At 38.4% G+C, this 18,251-nt stretch overlaps 1 protein-coding gene across 14 annotated transcripts in view; it reads right to left on the bottom strand.

Moving 5' to 3' along the window:
• The window catches only part of NCOA6 (nuclear receptor coactivator 6), a 98,823-nt gene that overhangs the window by 24,403 nt on the left and 56,169 nt on the right, over window positions 1-18,251 (bottom strand). For 9 of the 14 annotated variants that reach the window (XR_014255190.1, XR_014255191.1, XM_082432117.1 and 6 more), the window contains 5 exons: window positions 17,325-17,447; window positions 9,548-9,676; window positions 8,137-8,985; window positions 5,949-6,095; window positions 2,319-3,435 (listed from right to left, as the gene is read on the bottom strand). Coding sequence is in view for 12 of the 14 variants with exons in the window: in XM_082432117.1 (XP_082288243.1) it covers window positions 2,319-3,435; window positions 5,949-6,095; window positions 8,137-8,985; window positions 9,548-9,676; window positions 17,325-17,447 (2,365 nt within the window). In the remaining 2 variants the exon portion in view is untranslated. The remainder of the gene's footprint in view (window positions 1-2,318; window positions 3,436-5,948; window positions 6,096-8,136; window positions 8,986-9,547; window positions 9,677-17,324; window positions 17,448-18,251) is intronic. The other 5 variants (XM_082432122.1, XM_082432123.1, XM_082432113.1 and 2 more) reach the window with 5 other exon arrangements.

Genomic DNA, 18,251 nt, shown 5'->3' with positions numbered 1-18,251 from the left:
TTCTTAGCATTATTTACATCTCTCTAGTCTGATGAAGTATTCAATATTTGGCATAAAAAATCTGCCAATTTCATTAAATGTTAAAATCCACTTAATTTAATAACATGGCTATTTACTCAAAGTGTTTTCTACAAATTTCTGATATAATGATTTTCATGTAATCATCCATCCCTTAGATGTTTTAAGGGATCACAGTTTGGGCTATCAATATTATAAAGTACTGTGCCTGTGAAACCACATTATCTTTAGGGTAGCTATCAAATTCAACCAGGGAGTCCAGATTGTTTCTTTTTTTGTGAATATTGCAGCGGTGGCTCCAACAATTCATAACACCTTGCAAGAAGCTGTAGATTGGCTAATGAAAATGGTATTCAGAGAACAAAGAAAGCCAAAGAATACCAGAACAAAGCTAGTTAATTTTGTTGCAGAACGTGTATTTATTTAACAGACATCCCCATTGGCTTTGGGATGCTTTCATTTTTACCTGGGTGAACCTTAGAATTTTTTGTGGGGAAGAAAAAAACGTTACCTACTAACACCCACATTCCCAAAGAACCAGAGTGCTCACAGCCCTCATTTTGTTTTTAATCTTACTCTTAGCTGTACTTTTCTTTTCTACCTTTTGTCTCCCTTTGCCCTGATATTGGTCACCCACTTTTAGACAGTATTTTACCTCACTGTACTCTGTGTAGTTTCATTACCTTAAATCCATTTTAAAAGCCCTAGCACATATAGACTTCTCTCTCACTTCAAATTATAGGCAAGGATTCTGCAGTATCCTTTACTTTCAAAGAACTGTATTGCTAAAAAAAATATCTCAGATACCTGGTCCAGTTACCTCATGTTATGGATGAAAAAACAAAGGCCCACAGAGGTGTTAGAAAACAGGTCCAAGGTTCCACAGTAAGCTAATGGTAGAATTGGGAGCATGCACTCTTACTTTTAACTTATTGTCTCCCTTCCTAGGAGCCTTGATGCTGTATAAGGCCCTTTTCACAATCTGTAGCCCCAACAAGTAAGCAATCTCCCTAAGTGCTGGTGCAGACAGCAAAAATCCATACTAATGGCAACTGAAGAACCCAACGATTTTACTCCTAGATTACTGGGAGGAATAAATATTGCCACAGAAATGTTATTCCCACACAGGTCGATAGTAGTAAAGAATTTAACTTAGAAAGAGCTATTGGAAAAATGAGATAACCAAACGGGTTATTAATTCTGAATTCAGGAAAAATACAGGTTGTTAATATACAATTACTGAATTTTGATTTATAAGATTCAAGAAAAAAGTGAATATAATACTAGAGTACAACCAAAGAAATATTGTGAGAAGGCTGAGAAAAAGGCAGTTGGTTTTATTTTGAACATTTCTGTTTCCTTAACTAAAGCTCCCCTATTCTCTTCTATAGTTCTAGCAATTTATTTGAATTAACCTGTTTTACACTCCTCAGTCACTATTTTCTGGTAATAAATGTCTCTGAATTTCAGTTTTATAATTAAAGGCAGAAAATCTAGTTTAATCAATATTCCTTTTGGAAGCATTTTATCAAGGCAAAAATATGACTTAAATTAATGCTTAGCTTCAGGAAATGTAATATAAATTAATTGCCCTTCCTGCTGTAATCTTGCAAAAGAACTCACCTTTACAAAAAGGGTAACTGATTTAAAAGGTCCAATCATCTTAGCATGAGATTTTAAGCTGCTGCTGATGATAAAGAGCCTTTAAAGGAAAGGCACCTGTACAAAAAACCGTTTCTATTTGAGAGACAGAAGGGAGTCTCCATAAACGGTTTTCATTTCCAAAACACATACAGCCTTTCTGGTTCCCCAACAGTCATTATAAACCTGACATGCTTTGTGGAGGAGACTATAGACTTAAGAGACATATATCAGTTGACTGCAATGTATGAACCTTGTTTGGCTCCGTATTTGAACAAACTGTAAAAAAACTTAATTTGAGATAATCAGGGAAATGTGGACACTGTCTGGAAATGTGAGAATATGAAGGAAGTATTAGTTTTTCCAGGTGTGCTAATGGTATTGTGTGGTCATAAAAAACACAAAACAAAGACAAAAACCTGTCCTTATTTTTCAGAGGTACATACTGAAATATTTAAAGTGAACTTGCTTTAAAATAACCAAGAGGATAATGGGGAGAGCATGGATGAAGGCAAGATGGATTATGAGCTGATAATTTGAAGCAGGGGTAATTTCATTATACTATTCTTATTTTATACATGTTTAAAATTTTCCATCAAAAAAAGTTGTTCACATAGAAATAAATGAATAAGATTTTAGGCAAAACTATCACAACCTACTTTAGATCCTGCTGACTATTTTTCTTCTTCCGAGGGGGTTTCTTCTTCTTCGGTTTATTTGCGTTGGTATTATTTTGCTTATTGTTTACCCCAAAATGGCCTGCAGAGATATCACTCTGCAATAAGTTGACCAACAATGGGCTTGTTAGCGTGACATCCTTATTGACCGGGAAGCCTGGATTCTGACCACAGGACATCTGATTTCCATTGGGTGCTCCACTGAAAGGTGCATTGAAAGGCATCCCATGGCCTGAGAAGTGGTTTCCCGAGGCACTGTTTCCCTGCATGGCCTGCACGTGGGGGGGGACCATGTTGCTTTGTTGCATGCTAACGTCAGGCATCATCTGAGACAAGCTGACATCGTTATTTGCTGTAGTAGCAGGATCGCCATGCGGCTGGGCCATATGTGGGCTGGGCCCTGGTGGCCTCAAGACCTGCCCCTGAATCCCCATAACCTGAGATGGACTGTTGTTCACGGGCCCTTGCTGGGGCAGCATCTGTCCTGACATCTGTCCCGTAAACTGCACCATGTTTCCTTGCATGTTTGGAGTTGGTCCCCTCATTATCTGTGCTGGTCCCGACATGACATTAGATTGGTTCTGAGTGTTAAACTGTTGCTTATTCCCCTGCATCTGATTGGTCATAATCTGCTCTATCATTGGGTTCTGTTGAAGCAAAACTTGCCCCTGAGGCCCCATCATCTGGTTATGTGGTGCCATCATTTGTGGGCCCTGCTGGGGAAGCATCTGCTTGGGTGGGGTCATCCTCTGGGGCGAGGGCCCAAGATTTTGGCTCTGAGGATTCACCATCATCTGACCCTGCGGCATAAGCTGGGCCCTTGAAAGGATCATAGGGTTCTGAGGGTTCAAGGTTCCTTGTTGCTGGACCATCTGGCCCTGGGAGGGCACGATCTGCTGGTGCATGCTCATCAGCTGAGATGGTGGGCCCTGCTGGGGCTGGCCTTGCATGTTGCCCAGGTTCACCTGAGGAACCCCAGAACTACCAGCCTGTTGGTTGTTCATGTTGCCATGAATTCCCATGAGGCTGGGCTGCATCATATTTGGTGGCCCGTGGGACACCTGCATCTGGTTTTGAGGAGGACCAGCTCCTTGACCACCTTTAAAAAAAAAAAGGCACAGTTTCAGAAAGTAATACTATTATCTTGTTGGTATTAAGATTCTCAAATTACCTTATTAGAAAAACACAACTCACCCATATCCACTGACCAACATAAACAAATGTGCTGTGCTTAACATACTTCTGTGAGTTTTCCATAGTATGGATATGTGACTGTGGCATATATTCTCAGTGACCATACAATAGAGAAGGAGAAACCGTTTCTTTACTCCTATTTGGTAACTTAAAGATAACATTTTGAAGATCAATAAAGTTTATTTTCTCTTAGATTAAACAAAGAGAAAGGCAGCATCTCATTATTTAAAAATGATGTGCAGTTACCTTAAAATGAAGAACATTTATGAAAAGCACTGTAGGCTAGTGAAATAAGCTCTGCTTTAGATGAGTCAGGAAACAAAAGATGTGATGTAGTGTTTAAGAAAACTTCAGCAAAGTTGAGAAGACATTTAAAAATGCTCCTTGGAAAACTAATAATGACTCTCAAAGGTTATGCATGTGATATCTGGATTGATATCTGGATGCTGCACTGTAAAGAAAAGAACAGCTAATACTTCTTAAAGACAGGTCTCCTCTGCCCCAATGTGGTAAAAATTATTTAATCTTGATCTGGAAGCTGAGCCTCTGGTGGAACTAACAGACAATTCAGAAGCTGCAGACAGAGGACAGTCAACAAAGGATGTTAAAACTTCAGTGACCCTCCCCTGTGGCAGTCCCTGGTGGACTACATGGGACATGTTTTATTCTTCTAAATTATTTCTAATTCAGACAAAGAACACCGCCTGGCTTGCTGCAGTGTTTACTTATTGTTGGGTCTTTGGGACTTTCCTATAACTGCTTATATTATCTCTCTCTTTTTGTAGAATAACCTTTAGCTTATTTTATCCCTCCCCCTTTTTTTTCCATTTTTAAATGGGGACTAAAAAGTGGTAGCCACAATGAAGTTATAAGCCCAGTCCATGCTCCAGCCAGGAGACAGGGGACAAACTGTCCACTGTTCATACAATCCAGATTTTTCCTGAATCCTCAGGAAGATTTTCTAAACTGGCCTTAAACTGAATTCCATGACCACTGTATATACTACATACACTAATATACCAGTGTATATTCATCCAATCAACAATTATCTATTGAGTACCTAATATGTACAAGGCATTTTTGGTACCGAGGTAACAACAATAAACAAGACAGACCAAATCCCTGACCCCTTAGAGTCTAGTTGGCAAGAGTAAAATAACAAAGTATTTTCACAGGAAGAAGTAAAAGCTAACAAGAGCAATAATGTAGGGTAGGAGAAGAGAAAACGACAGACAAGAGTAGAGCTCTCTTAGATGGGATAAACAGAGAAATCAAAACAATATGTGCATGTGGGAGGAAGGCACCATATAAAAATATATCAATAAAAGAGTTGTGCTTATGTGGAGGAATTATGAATGATTTTATCACTATTTTAAAACTTCCTATAGAAAACATGAATTCACATAGCTCAGGAATTATAGTTTTGCATTAGCAGATAGGGGAAGTCATGCAGTTTGCCCTACCCTTCTCTAAGCTTTCAAGAGGTTTTTTTTTTTTTTTAAGTTTAAGACTATTCTCCTTCCTTAGTGATTTACAATTAATGTTGGAACCACATAACTGAACTAACTCCAAGTGGGGATCGGAGTTCAGAAAATATTTGTGCTACCTCAGTCCAAATTTCCTGAATGAGAAAGGGTAAGAGGGTTAGTCATGTGCCACCTAAAAGCAACCAGAAACATGAAGTCTGGGCTTATACAATGTTGCTTACAAATACTTTTTAGCCATTCTGCTCCACACTATTTGTCCTCCTAACCGGTATTGATTAAAGCCTGGTCTTCAAAAAACACAGAATTCAGACACTCAGCATATACAATGTTAACATGAACTATAAAGAGATTTTAAAAGCCACAGTTGTTCAAAATGCCATGTGCCTCCATGCCTTTGTACCTATCATCTCCTTTGCCAGAAACAACTTTTGCCCTTTCACTAACTGAGCGGTCAGCAAACTATGGTCCATGGGCCAAATGAGGCCCATTGCCAGTTTGTAAATAACATGAATTCAGAGTTCAGGAATATAGTTTTGCAGTAGCACACAGGCAGGTTGGAACACTGCCATCGTCATTCATTTATGTATCGTCTATGGCTACTCTGGTGCTGCAACAGCAAAGTTATGCAGTTGCAACAGAGAACATAGAACCTGCAAAGCCTAAAATATTTACTATCTGGTTCTTTTCAGGAAAAAAAAAAATGCTGATCCCAGCTCTACCTCAAGTTTTATCTCCTTTCTTTAGGTGTTTCTAGATTCTCCAGACATTTTACCTACTTTCAATATATCAGTTATTGCCCTGAAAGAATAATTATTTATAGGTCTGAAACTAAGGGGAAGGACCAGGGCTTCTACTTCTCTGTATATCCTTGTTGTCTACCTACCTCACAATGTTCAATAAATGCTGGCTGAATAAATCACAGAAAACAAACCTGCATGCTGGACATTTTGATTTGCTTGCAGCTGAGGGGCTCCTGAATTCCCAGGGGTAGTTGCTGTGGTCGAAGGCACCTGACCTTGCATAAAGTTCGGGTTGGCCTGTCCTGCTGAGAAGCCAGGTGGGAGGCGTTTAGGCATTCCTTAATAGAAAACAACGAGTAAGGCAGTTACCTAGCAAATTTATACTCTTGCTTAGATGTGGAATGAATAAGGAAGGATGAGCTGCATGAAGTCTCCACTGGCTTAGCTCTCTCTGTCACACTGGTAGGATCTTTAATAAGGTTGGGAAAGATGGTTAAAAAAATCAACACAATCTCTTACATGAGCATTGTCAAAATGAAAAAGAAATACTAAAAAATTTACACTTAGAACATGCCAAGGAAAAGATGGCAATCTGCTCCCTAAATGTGATCTGAGGCCACGTCACAGCAAGGTTTAGGGCTCACTTTTCTGTAATACAACGGACCCCAAAACTTTACATACTTTAACACAGGTACCAAAGGAGTATGCTAAATTCTCTCATATTCACACAAACTGATAAGAACTACTATAAAACAAAGACCTGGGTCCTGATATTAAGCATACATAGGTGATTTTTTTTTCCATTGAGGGAAATGGATGATAATTTCCTTTGTGGAAAATTTCTGCCCAATATTGTGCTTGTCTCTTTGGAAGAGATGAGAGATCAGAAACAATTCACAGGAGCGTCAAAGTGAGGGTATATTAAATTTATCATTACACCTTCCCCTCCAAAGGTTTGCTGAAATACTGACAGCTATGGTACCAAAAACCATACTCTGATGCAATCTTACTAATAAAGTAGTATTTTCTTTTATAGGAAGGTTTAATTTCAGAAAACAAATCTGTAATAAGGAGAATCTCAGAACCCACTCATAGTTTATAACATAGGCCTAGATGTGGCCAGATCACCTAGGTGAGCACATCACTTGCTCTATGAAAAGCATTAAGACCTAAGCTCACTTAAAATTTTTTTGTATTAGTCCATTTATTTAAGGGCCAAATTTTCAATGTCCTGAAAAACGCTCTGTAGACAAATATGCATTTGTCCTTTCTTTAGCAGTGACAAGTCCCCATTTGCATGCTTCCATTGTAATTAAATCAGTAATCACATTTGCAGGAGGGACTACCCAGCTTCCACTGATCCAAGGCTAGATGCCCAGAACAGTGAAGTTTGGAGCCGAAACATTCTTGCACTTTCTAAAAACTTCTTAGGATTCAAATATTACAGCCTGCATGTCAGTAAAAGTAATTACAAGAGAGTGAAAAGACTGATGAGTAACTTAATTTCACCAGAAATCATGGGAACATGCCTTTGCTATGTTGCACTAAAGATGCAAGGGTTTTTTTCTGGGTAGGCAATGGGTGTCTTTTGGTGGGGGGTATGTTTATCAGATGACGGTATTACTCTCTATACCTTACTGAAAAGCTCCAAGCACATTCATGTGCACTAGATCAATGATTAATAAGAATAAATAATAAACATGGAGATGGATAAGTTTTACTGTAATCGTTTTACCTCTCACACATTAAGCTCCATTGCTTTTTCTTCATACAAGAGGCACCTTACAAAATAAATAAATAAATCTCCTTTAGGTATAACTGGTGGAATTCCCTCTCTAAGGAGCAGGCATTGGCATTATAAAACTATAAAAGTCAATGATTTCTGAACTTATTCCCCTTTATACTTTAATCAAATTTAACAAACACCATGCTATTTTACTAACTAGGATTATCAAAATTGAAAATCAGAAGGGCCTTTTCCCCAACAAAACCCTATTCTTATCTTTTCATTTTTGCTCTATTGCATAATCTTAATGTTTTCAACAGCTGAGCAGCTTAAGCTGTTAATAAAATCCTGTTTCTTCTGGACTTTTTAATTTACTAGTAGAAGATCAAGCAAAAATATTTTGAAAAACAAAATGAACATCTCTATATTGAATTTTACCTGCATTTTTATCCAGAGGGCTAGCTTAAACATAACCAGTAAGATGCTGCATAATGTATCAAGTTAACTAAGTCATATCAAGTGTCACCACTATATCCACAAAACCAAGTAATTACATCCTTATTTCACTCCCTCCATTAACTCTAAAAATTGAAGTTCTGCTAAGATCTATCTCTAGTAAATTTACCAACACAAATAGCTTCAGTGTTCCTCACCTCCTAGGCCTGGATGTAAACTCTGTGGCCCCTGATTTGGTGGTTGCTGCTGCATCACCATGAAGTTAGGTGGCACGTTTCCCTGTTGAACCATAGGATTCCGACCCGGAGAGCTGACGGGCTGCTGAAATCCCTGGGGAAGTGGGTTATTTTGAGGTGGCCTTGGTCCCATCTGCTGCTGAGTTTGGTTAACCGTTGGGGAGGATGCAGGGGATCCCTGCTGGAAGGAGGAGGGTGAGGAGGCAGGAGACTTGTTGGTGAGGTGGGGCTGCTGCAGGGGGGCTGGGACCCTAGAGGGCCCTCCCTGCAAGCTCTTCATCTGAGGAGCTGTGAACTGGCCTGGGTTGCTCATCTGAGGAAAGTTTGTATGGGCTTGTGAAGCTTGCTGGCTGCCAAAGGGATACGGAGGGGGAGGGTGGGAAGGTGTCTGTACCGTGGCTAAGGATGGTCTTGCCTGGAGTTGCTGTTGCATTGGGCCAGGCAAGGGAGCCTTCTTCCACCCTTGATTTGCAGTCATTGTGCCCAGAGAACTCTGGGCTGGAGGAGGCTGAAGGGCTCCCGAAGGCAGCTGGTTCCAGCCTGGAGGAACAGGCACCTGAGCTGGGGCAGTAAACTGGGGTCGAATTCCCTGTGGCTGCTGCTGCTGATGTTGCTGTGGGGGTCTTGTCTGCAGCTGCTGCTGCTGTTGCTGCTGTTGCTGTGGCTGTGGCTGCAGCTGGGGAAAATTAGCTGGGTTTATCTGTCTGTTCACAGGGACGGGCTGCATTGGGTGGTGCGGGGGAGCTAAAGATCCTGAGGGATGACTTTGCTGCTGTATATGGAGCCCAGAGAGGAGTGGATCCATTGCATCTGTTTAAAGACAGTCAACAAAGCAATAATTAACTTACTGCAACCTAGATCCTTCAGCAATCCTACAGTCTTGGCAATTCTGCCAATATAGAGTAAAATCTTCTGGGATCATTCAATGAAACGTTTGTGAGCACTTGCTATAATGCAAAGCAACTGCCGAGATGACAGAAAGATGAATGTTGTCTAGAAAGAGCTTATGATTCTAAGTGGATATAAGAGCCAAACATAAAATGTGGAGAGCAGTACTCTCCAAAGCATATTCTGAGGAACTATAAGAAAACAAAACAAATACAGAATTCTCGGTCATGGAGTGGCAGGACTAAGTAGGCCAAGGAATAGATTTTTAGGAATAAGAATAATGATAAGAATAATGAGAAATTCTGAGAAGAAATTCTGAGAAGGAAATGATGACTTTCAGCTTGAAGAAACTAGGGCAGATTTTACATAGAAGACAGCATTTAAGCTGCGCAGTTAGGAATCTGGCATCAGAGAGAGGTGAATTTTGTAATGATCTGTGCAGGGAGTTCAGCCTCTTCAATTCTCAAAGACTGGAGGTCAGTACCTGACTGAGAAGCAGGGCGAGGAGTCCTGGGCTGCAGTTCTGAATTGGGGCCTGGTGCCATCATGGAAGATGACACATTTCCACCCTGGGGTATCATCACAGTGGCAGGGCTGGTCATCCTTATTAATCCTAGAGAAAAAAAAATTCCTAGAATAGAGTACTGGCATTGGCACAATGTTTGTTTTTAATGAAATATTTCAAAAATATAAGAAGGTATGGAAAATTTTTATACCACCATCTACCTTATTTAAATCTACACATTCTACCCTGCCTCCTTCAGATATATATGCAGATACACCAGAAGCTGCCTCCTCCTTCCCAATCTCATTCCATTCCCTCCTTCTTATCTTATATCTGGGGTTAACAGTTCCATGCATGTTTATCTTTCCTACATACATAAACTGCATTACATTTTTTGTATGCTTTTAATCTTTGTATAAGTGACACCGTTCTATATGTATTCTTCTTCAGTTTCCCTTCTCACTTAATATTATTTTCTGAGATTCATCCATCTTGGCTGCTACAACAGTGCCCCATTTTATGGAACTGATAAATCCATTCTCCTGCTGATGAATACTAACTTTTCATCCTTAGAATTTTGCAGTGTCATGTATTTGTCCTGTATTCCACAGACAGGTAAGAGTGTCTTTAGACTATATACTTAAAATTGCTAGGTTTTAAAGTATAAGCACCTTCAATTTTACTAGATATTGGTAAACTGCACTCAAAAGCGGTTTTGCCAGTTTATACTCTTACTAGCAGTCTGAGAACTCCTTTTGCTCCACATCTTTCTAATTTCTTTTTATTTTAAAAAAATTTTTTTAAAGATTTGTTTTCAAGTATTTTACTTATTTAGTTGTTTGTTTATTTATTTTTGGCTGATTTGGGTCTTCATTGCTGTGCACGGGCTTTCTCTAGTTGCAGCGAGCGGGGGCTACTCTTCATTGCGGTGCACAGGTTTCTCATTGCGGTGGCTTCTCTTGTTGCGGAGCACGGGCTCTAAGTGCGTGGGCTTCAGTAGTTGTCGTGCGCGGGCTCAGTTGCTCCGTGACATGTGGGATCTTCCTGGACCAGGGGTCGAACCCGTGTCCCCTGCACTGGAAGGCAGATTCTTAACCACTGTACCACCAGGGAAGTCCCTAAAGATTTTTTTGATGTGGACCACTTTTAAAGTCTTTATTGAATTTGCTACAGTATTGCTTCTGTTTTATGCTTTGGTTTTTTGGTCGTGAGGCAAGTGGGATCTTAGCTCCCCAACCAGAGATGGAACCCGCACCCCCTGCATTGGAAGGTGAAGTCTTAACCACTGGACCGCCAGGGAAGTCCCTCTAATTTCTGATACTATTAGACTTTCTAGGATTTAGCATCTGTGCTCGTAAGTGAAAATAGCCTATAATTATCCTCTCTTCCTGTCCTTTAATTTTAGCATCAAGATTAAAACAACTTCAAAATGAGCTGGAAAGTATCTTTCCTCTTTTTCTATGCTCTGAAAGAATATATGTATCTGTCTTTTAAATATTTAGTAAGACTCACCTGTAAAATCATCTGAGCCTGTGGTTATACTAATTGATTCATAGGGAGACAGATTATTTCAATTTCTTAAGTAGTTATAGATTTTTCATTTGATATGTCTTATTAAGTCAGTTTTAAATTATATTTTCCAGAAAACTGTTTCTTTGCCAACGCTTTCAAATTTATTAGCATAAAGTTATTCATGGAATACTCTTCTTTCCATTCTTTTTTAAAATTAAGAGACTCCCCTGGTGGTCCAGTGGTAAAGAATCTGCCTTCCAATGCAGGGGACGTGGGTTCGATCCCTGGTTGGGGAACTAAGATCCCACATGCCGCGGGGCAACTAAGCCCGCGTGCCACAACTACTGAGCTCGTACACCTCAACGAGAGAGCCCATGTGCGGCAAACTACAGAGCCCATAGGCTCTGCAGCCCGCACGCCACAACTATAGAGAGAAAACCCACACGCCACAACTAGAGAGAAGCCTGCGTGCCGCAACTAGAGAGAAACCCGAGCAGACCGCGCGCCGTAATGGGAAAAAAAAAAAAAAAGATCCCGTATGCCTCAACAAAGATCCCGTGTGCCGCAACTAAGAACCGACGCAGCAAAAAAAAATAAGGAAAATAAATATTTTTTAAAATTAAGATATAATTCACATACTATAAAATACACCCTTTAAAGTGTATGCTTTTTTTCTTTCTTGACGTTGCTCGTGCCTCTTTCTTTTTTATTTATTTGTCTTACCAGGATCATCAATTTTAGTTGTCTTTTCAAAGAAATATCTTGATTTTGCTGCTCTGTTCCATTGGGTTTTTTAATTCATACTTTACTTATCTCTGCTCTTACCTTTATTATTTCCTTCCTCCTAAATTACTACTTTGCTGTTCTTTTTCTCAATTCTTAAGTCAGACATTTGGCCTGTTAATTTTCAGCTGATGTTCTGCTCTAATATAAGTATCTGAGGGCTCAAATTTTCTTCCAAATGTTGTACTGTCTACATCTCACAAGTTTTGATATGTACCATTCTCATTATTCCCTTCTAAATATTTTCTAATGTCCATAATGATTGCTTTTTAAAAAATCATTGGGTATTTAGAACATGTTTTAAAATTTCTAAAAATATGGGATATTTTAGTTGGTCAGTTTTTTTCTTCTTCTTCTTCTGCTTCTTTTTTTTTGGCCACTGACTTGACTTAATTGCACTGTGGTCAGAGAAAATGATCTGTGTGTTACCAATATTTGGTATTTACTGAAACCTGCTGTGGGAATAACACATGGTCAATTTATATAAATGTTACTCTTGTAAAGATTAAGAATTCTTGAATTATTAGTGTATGGTTTCTGAATATATCCATTATATCAAACTATTCTAATTATATTATTTAAGCTTTCTTTATCCTTACTAGTTTTTGCTCAATCCATCAATTACTAACCCAGGTGTGTTAAAATCTCCCCTAGGATTTGCTATCTATATGAATTCTGACCATTTTTGCCTCACGTATTTTGAGGCTAGGTTATTAAGAACACAAAAGTTTAGCTATCTTCCTGAATTCTTCCTTTTATATTATACAGTGGTCCTTTTTCTCCTCAGTAATGCTTTTTATCTGATAAAAATATTGTTATACTCCTTTTTCTTGGTTAATATTCATCTGGATTCTCTATTTTTCTCTATCCTTTTAACTATGAACTGAGACCTTATGTTTTATATCATTCCTGTAAGAGCACATAGTTAAATCTGAGATTATTATTCAATCTATTAATCACTTTCTTTTTATCAGTGCTTATAATCCATTTGCATTTATTGTTAATTACTGGTATATTTTGGTTTATCACTTTTTGATACCACTGCTTTTTACCCTTCTTTTTCTATGCTGTTTTCCTACTTTTCCTGAATTTTATTGTATTGATTTTTTCATCATGCCCTTCCTTTCTACCCGCCCCCACTACTAGTTTAGAAGCTATACATTCTATTTCTATTATTTTAGTGATATTTAAAAAATGTCAACAGACATATCTGACTTACTGTCTAAAGACCATATATGATCATTATTACTAAATAAGTCAATGCTTATTTAGATTTACCCCATGTTTACCAATTATTTAGCTCACCATTCCTTCTTAGCTCTTATTTCTTCCATCTTAGGTTCAATTTTCTTCTTCCTGAAGTACATCCTTGGGCAGTTCAATTAGCAAGGGTCTGTTAATGGTAAATTCTCTTAGTCTCTTTAAAAAGGTCTTTAGTTCATACTACTCTTGATACTATAGCTTTGTTTAAAATTCTGGGCTGTTAATAATTTTCTCATCACTTTGAAAATATTATTCTAATATTTCATGGCTTCCAACGTTGCCACTGAGAAATTAGCTGTGGGTCTGATAATCTTCCCTTTGTAAATAACTGGTCTTTCATTTTGAGTTGCTTTTAACATTCTCTTTGTTTTTCATGCTCTGTAGTTTTACAATTTTGTGCCTAGATGTGAATTTATTTTTATTTGTAGGGCTCATAATTACTGGACTTCTGAATCTGAGGACTCATGTCTTTCATCAATTCTGGAAAAATTTCAGCCATTCTCTCTTTCACTATTGTCCCTCCTCAATTTCTTTATCTTCTTCTGGAACTCTTTTCAGATACACATTCAACTTTTTCATTTTATCCTTCACTTCTCTTGACCTCTTTCATATTTCCATCTCTTATTGTCTGCTGTATTCTGGGTAATTTCTTCAAACTCACCTTCTAATTCAGCTGTGTCTAATTTGCTGCATAAGTTATTCACTTCAATAATTTTTAAATTTCTATAAGTTCTGTTTTTCCCCCAAATTCTCTTTGTGTTTTGATAGCATCTTGTCCTCTTCTTAGAATTTTCATAATTTTAAACATGCTGATATTCCTATTATCTAGAATTCTGGAGGGAGGGACTCTAAATTTTATGAATTTGGAGTAGGCTTTATGAGAAATCTGCAATGGTTTGGGGTGAAAGCTTCAACGATTACTACCACTTTAGGACCACTTAATAACTTAGCTTAGCTGTACCTGGGTCATTTCAATAATACATTAAATGTCCAACATGCATAAGGATAGAGAAGACAATTCTACAAAAACCCTTTCCCCCACTCCTCAGCTAGACCCCAGACCAAGAGAGACAAGTTTTGCATTTGTCTCCTTGTGCCAGAGAGTGAAAATTTTCTAATCTACATTGTACTGAAAATCCTAGCTTCATGAAGGATTCCTAATTCTAACTTCTTTATGTGGACCCAAGGCAAGGCTTCAAATTTTATCCCTCTTGGCCACTAAAACTCAAATTTCTTAGCCCCTGCAGCATCTCCTCATTTGTTTACTGCTATTCAAATGTTCTTCTTTGACTTCTTTCTTGCCCTGGGGATTTCCCTTACTGTCTTACAAGCTCAGCTGTGCATTAAATGTTATATTTCATCCAGCATTTTCAGGTGTTTTGTAGTTGGGAAAGGGCAATTAGGTAAATGTTTATCTGTTAAAAATGGATTTGTTTGTACTGGTTTGCAGGGCAGAAATTGAGACACAGATGTAGAGAACAAATGTATGGACACCAAGGGGGGAAAGCGGCAGGGGGGTGGGGGTGGAGGTGTGATGAATTGGGAGATTGGGATTGACATGTATACACTGATGTGTATAAAACTGATGACTGATATGAACCTGCTTTATAAAAAAATTAAAAAATAGATAAATAATAAGAACCTGCTGTATAAAAAAAATTAATTAATTAAAAAAATGCATTTATTTCTGAGGAACCCAACCCCATTTTTCGAAGATGGTAATTAGACAGTGAGAAAGTTCTTAGGAGATAAGAAGAAACAGGTTTTCTTAGTCTACAATCAGCTTCCTATCCTCAGAAATGTTTAAGCACATGCTGGCTACATGCTTAGTAGAGATACTATAGAATACATTCCAGCACTATGTGGGAATCTGGACTAGAGCCATGATTCACAACTGGGAGCAATTTCGTCCCCAAAGGGGTATTTGGAAATGTCTGGAGACAGTTTTGGTTGGAACAACTGGGGGAAAAAGGTGGTGGTGCTACTGGCACCTGATAGGAGGCCAGGGATGCTGCTGAACATCCTACAATGCATAGGACAGCTCCCCACAGGAAAGAATTATCGGTTCAAAACATCAATAGCGACACATGACTAAATGACTAGTGTGGTATAATCACTAATCTTGGGATTCTATAAGGCTATGAAAAGAAAATAGGATATGGATTTGGTTTTCATTACGAAAGACTCCTGCTTATCGGCCAACTTTCTGTTGCCAATGCTAAGAGAAGAAAATGGCATTAAGAATAATTTAGTCTAAGACATTCTAGATACACAATTCCAAAGTTATTTATTATTGTTTTAGAGGCTAGTTAAGGTCTCTTTCCCTTGAAAAATTTCTCTGTTTAGTTTAACCAAATGTTAAATTTTGTTTGCATCCACTATCCCAATGGACAACAGAGAAAAAACATTCTTAAAGTATGCTTGGCAGTAAAGAAAGACACCTAGGGGTTAAAATGTTACTGTGACTACAGATCATTACTAACTGATTTTTCCTGAAACTTTATATTGTATATATTATCATAGTGTCCTTCATTAAATACCAGTCTAACCTAATTTCAACCTAAAACTTCTAAGTTTCCTATGTTGATAATGAACTACCTACACATCACTAAAATTTACACTCACTTTTCAGAGATGCTTAGTAAATATGCCTGCTATTTGCCAGATACTAGGAGAGCTTGCAATTAGTGTATTGATATTGATTTAAGAGTCCTAATATTTTAAGGCTGGAAGATATCTATAACATTGTTTCTAGGACATAATTAAATATGTTTACAGCTAACTAAGGCTAGTAAATATTAAGACATCTGGCCAGAAATTGAGACCAGAACCCAGATTTCCTGAGTCTCATCCTAGGTCTAGTCTTTCTTTCACTAACTATATGCAACTTGGCTAAACTCTGCCCACTCTTCTTCTGGCCCTGGTTCTTCAGTAGTGGCAATAGCGTCACCTATAATCTCTCATCAAGCTGGCTTAACACCAAATGCTCAGACTTCTATGGAGAACTATATCTTTTAAGTCCCTACTATAGGTTCCAGGTTGGGTATTTTACATTTGCTATACAGTACTCCAAAACAGCCCAACAACACAGGCCCTGACACATAACAGGAACTCAGTGAATGTTTGCTATATGACTCAGGGCTCATCCATCTTCAAGCATGAGCTCAAAAGATTATAGGCACTACTATCTCATTTTATAGGTGAAGAAACTGTTGCCTGGAGAGTTACAGTGACTAGTTTGAGGTAAACACTAAATGGCAGTGCCAGGATAAAAACCTAGTTCCAATTCTATATGGCCAAGTCTTCAGCTATAGTTCAGAAAAATGGCATTATAAATTGAGCTTCTCTATTCTGCCGCATTTCTTCAAGAGCTACTGTGGTAGATGGGGAGGTGAATGACTGGGTATAGTTTCAGGTACTTACTCTCCTTCAACCATAGCAGCTGTGCTTTTCTGGCTTATTTGAATAAAAGATCCTGCAGCAGAAAAAGTTTGAAAGCCACTAGTGTTGTGAAAATAGCACTGACCTGGGGAGTTAGAGCTGTGATATTAGCCCACTGCTACTTGACCCAGGGCAAATTGCTTCCTTTCTGTGAACTCCACAGCTTCCTCAGCTTCAAATGAGAGAGCCAACTCAATTCTAATATTCTGTGACTCACAGAATATTGAGTTCAATCTCTAAGAAATTTCAGGACTGCTAAAAAGTTAGCAAAAAATTTATAACTCTCTCAAATTCTAAATACATAAAAACACAATATTCTCCCACATACTTCTGCAGATTACAAATAAGCATGCAAGAACTCTCAGCTCACAGATTCTCAGTCACAGAGAAAGGTGGGAGCTGGAAAGCTACACTATGCTATAAACACCCTGAGGGTAGAAGATGTTTTATTCAGTTGTACTTTCAACACTTAGCATAGGTCCTGTCATACAATGAAAACTCAATAAATGTTTGCTGCATGGTTCAGGGCTCATCTATCTTTAAGCATAAGCCCAAAAGATCACGAAGACTGTATATGCTCCATGCTCTGTGATTCTGGCCTCCTGAGAGTCTAGATTCACGTCTTGCTTTCCTGAACCAATAAACAGAAATGTGTCAGGAACCCCCACCTATCTTGCAGGACCCAAATGATCATACACTAGCAAATAAAGCCAAAAAAGGAAACTAGTAAAATGTCATACAATTGAGTAGATCTCACCTGGACCACCTGCCATGGGAAATCCCGCCTCCATCCTAACTGAATTTCCGGCTCCCATGGGTCCATTCATTCTCACATCTTGGCCTCGGTTCTGAGCCAAAGCGAGGTTGATAGCACCTTCCCCTGAAAATGATAGTTAGGTTAAAAAGGAAATCATCAGAATAAGATGCAAATTTTGTTTAAAAACAGATATGCGAGAGCTTCAGTTTTATGTGCTTTTGAAGAATTACGGTAAGTTTACCACCACAAAAAGGGTGAGTTCAATACTATATGGGTCTTTCTTCAACCTCACCTGAGCAGGTTCACTTACATGAAGCACAGGGAGAACATAACCAATTCTCACAATACATCAGACGGACAATCGTTAATGATGTATGCCATCACCAGAGAGCTTGGAACTCTGAATATTTATTTTCAACCAACTCACCTTGAATGTGTGTTTGTAGGAAGAAAATATTCTCAGAAAGTCTCAAAATCCTAGATTACCTTTTGAGAATTTATGATCAGAAATTAGAAATATGAGTAGGTTTAATGGAGAAAGAACATACGATGGCATGGGGACACTGTGATATTTGTAAGCAAAATACCATTTCCCTTTCAATGACTACAATATAAATAGCTACGCAGCAGAGAAATTCCTGCAATGAAGAGTAGATAGGTTGCTACTAATCTACCTCTGAGACATCTTACGATAAAGACCAACATTTTGGAAAAAAAAAAAAAAAAAAAAGACCAACATTTTGTATAGGGTTTTTAATGCTTACAAAATTGTATCTCATTTGAACCTCACAATAGCCTGGTAGGTAATGTCACTAGAAGTGTTCCAATTGAGTAGACTCTAAAGTTAGAGGCAATTTAAACCTCACTTGATAAAAAGGTCTCTGAAACAAGTTTTGGGATGCTTCCTTGTGCTTAATCCCAAATTTT

The sequence above is a fragment of the Balaenoptera physalus genome, assembly GCF_965194825.1.
Source record: "Balaenoptera physalus genome assembly, chromosome: 16".
NCBI lineage: Eukaryota > Metazoa > Chordata > Mammalia > Artiodactyla > Balaenopteridae > Balaenoptera > Balaenoptera physalus.
This window is presented reverse-complemented; position numbering and strand designations above follow the sequence as displayed.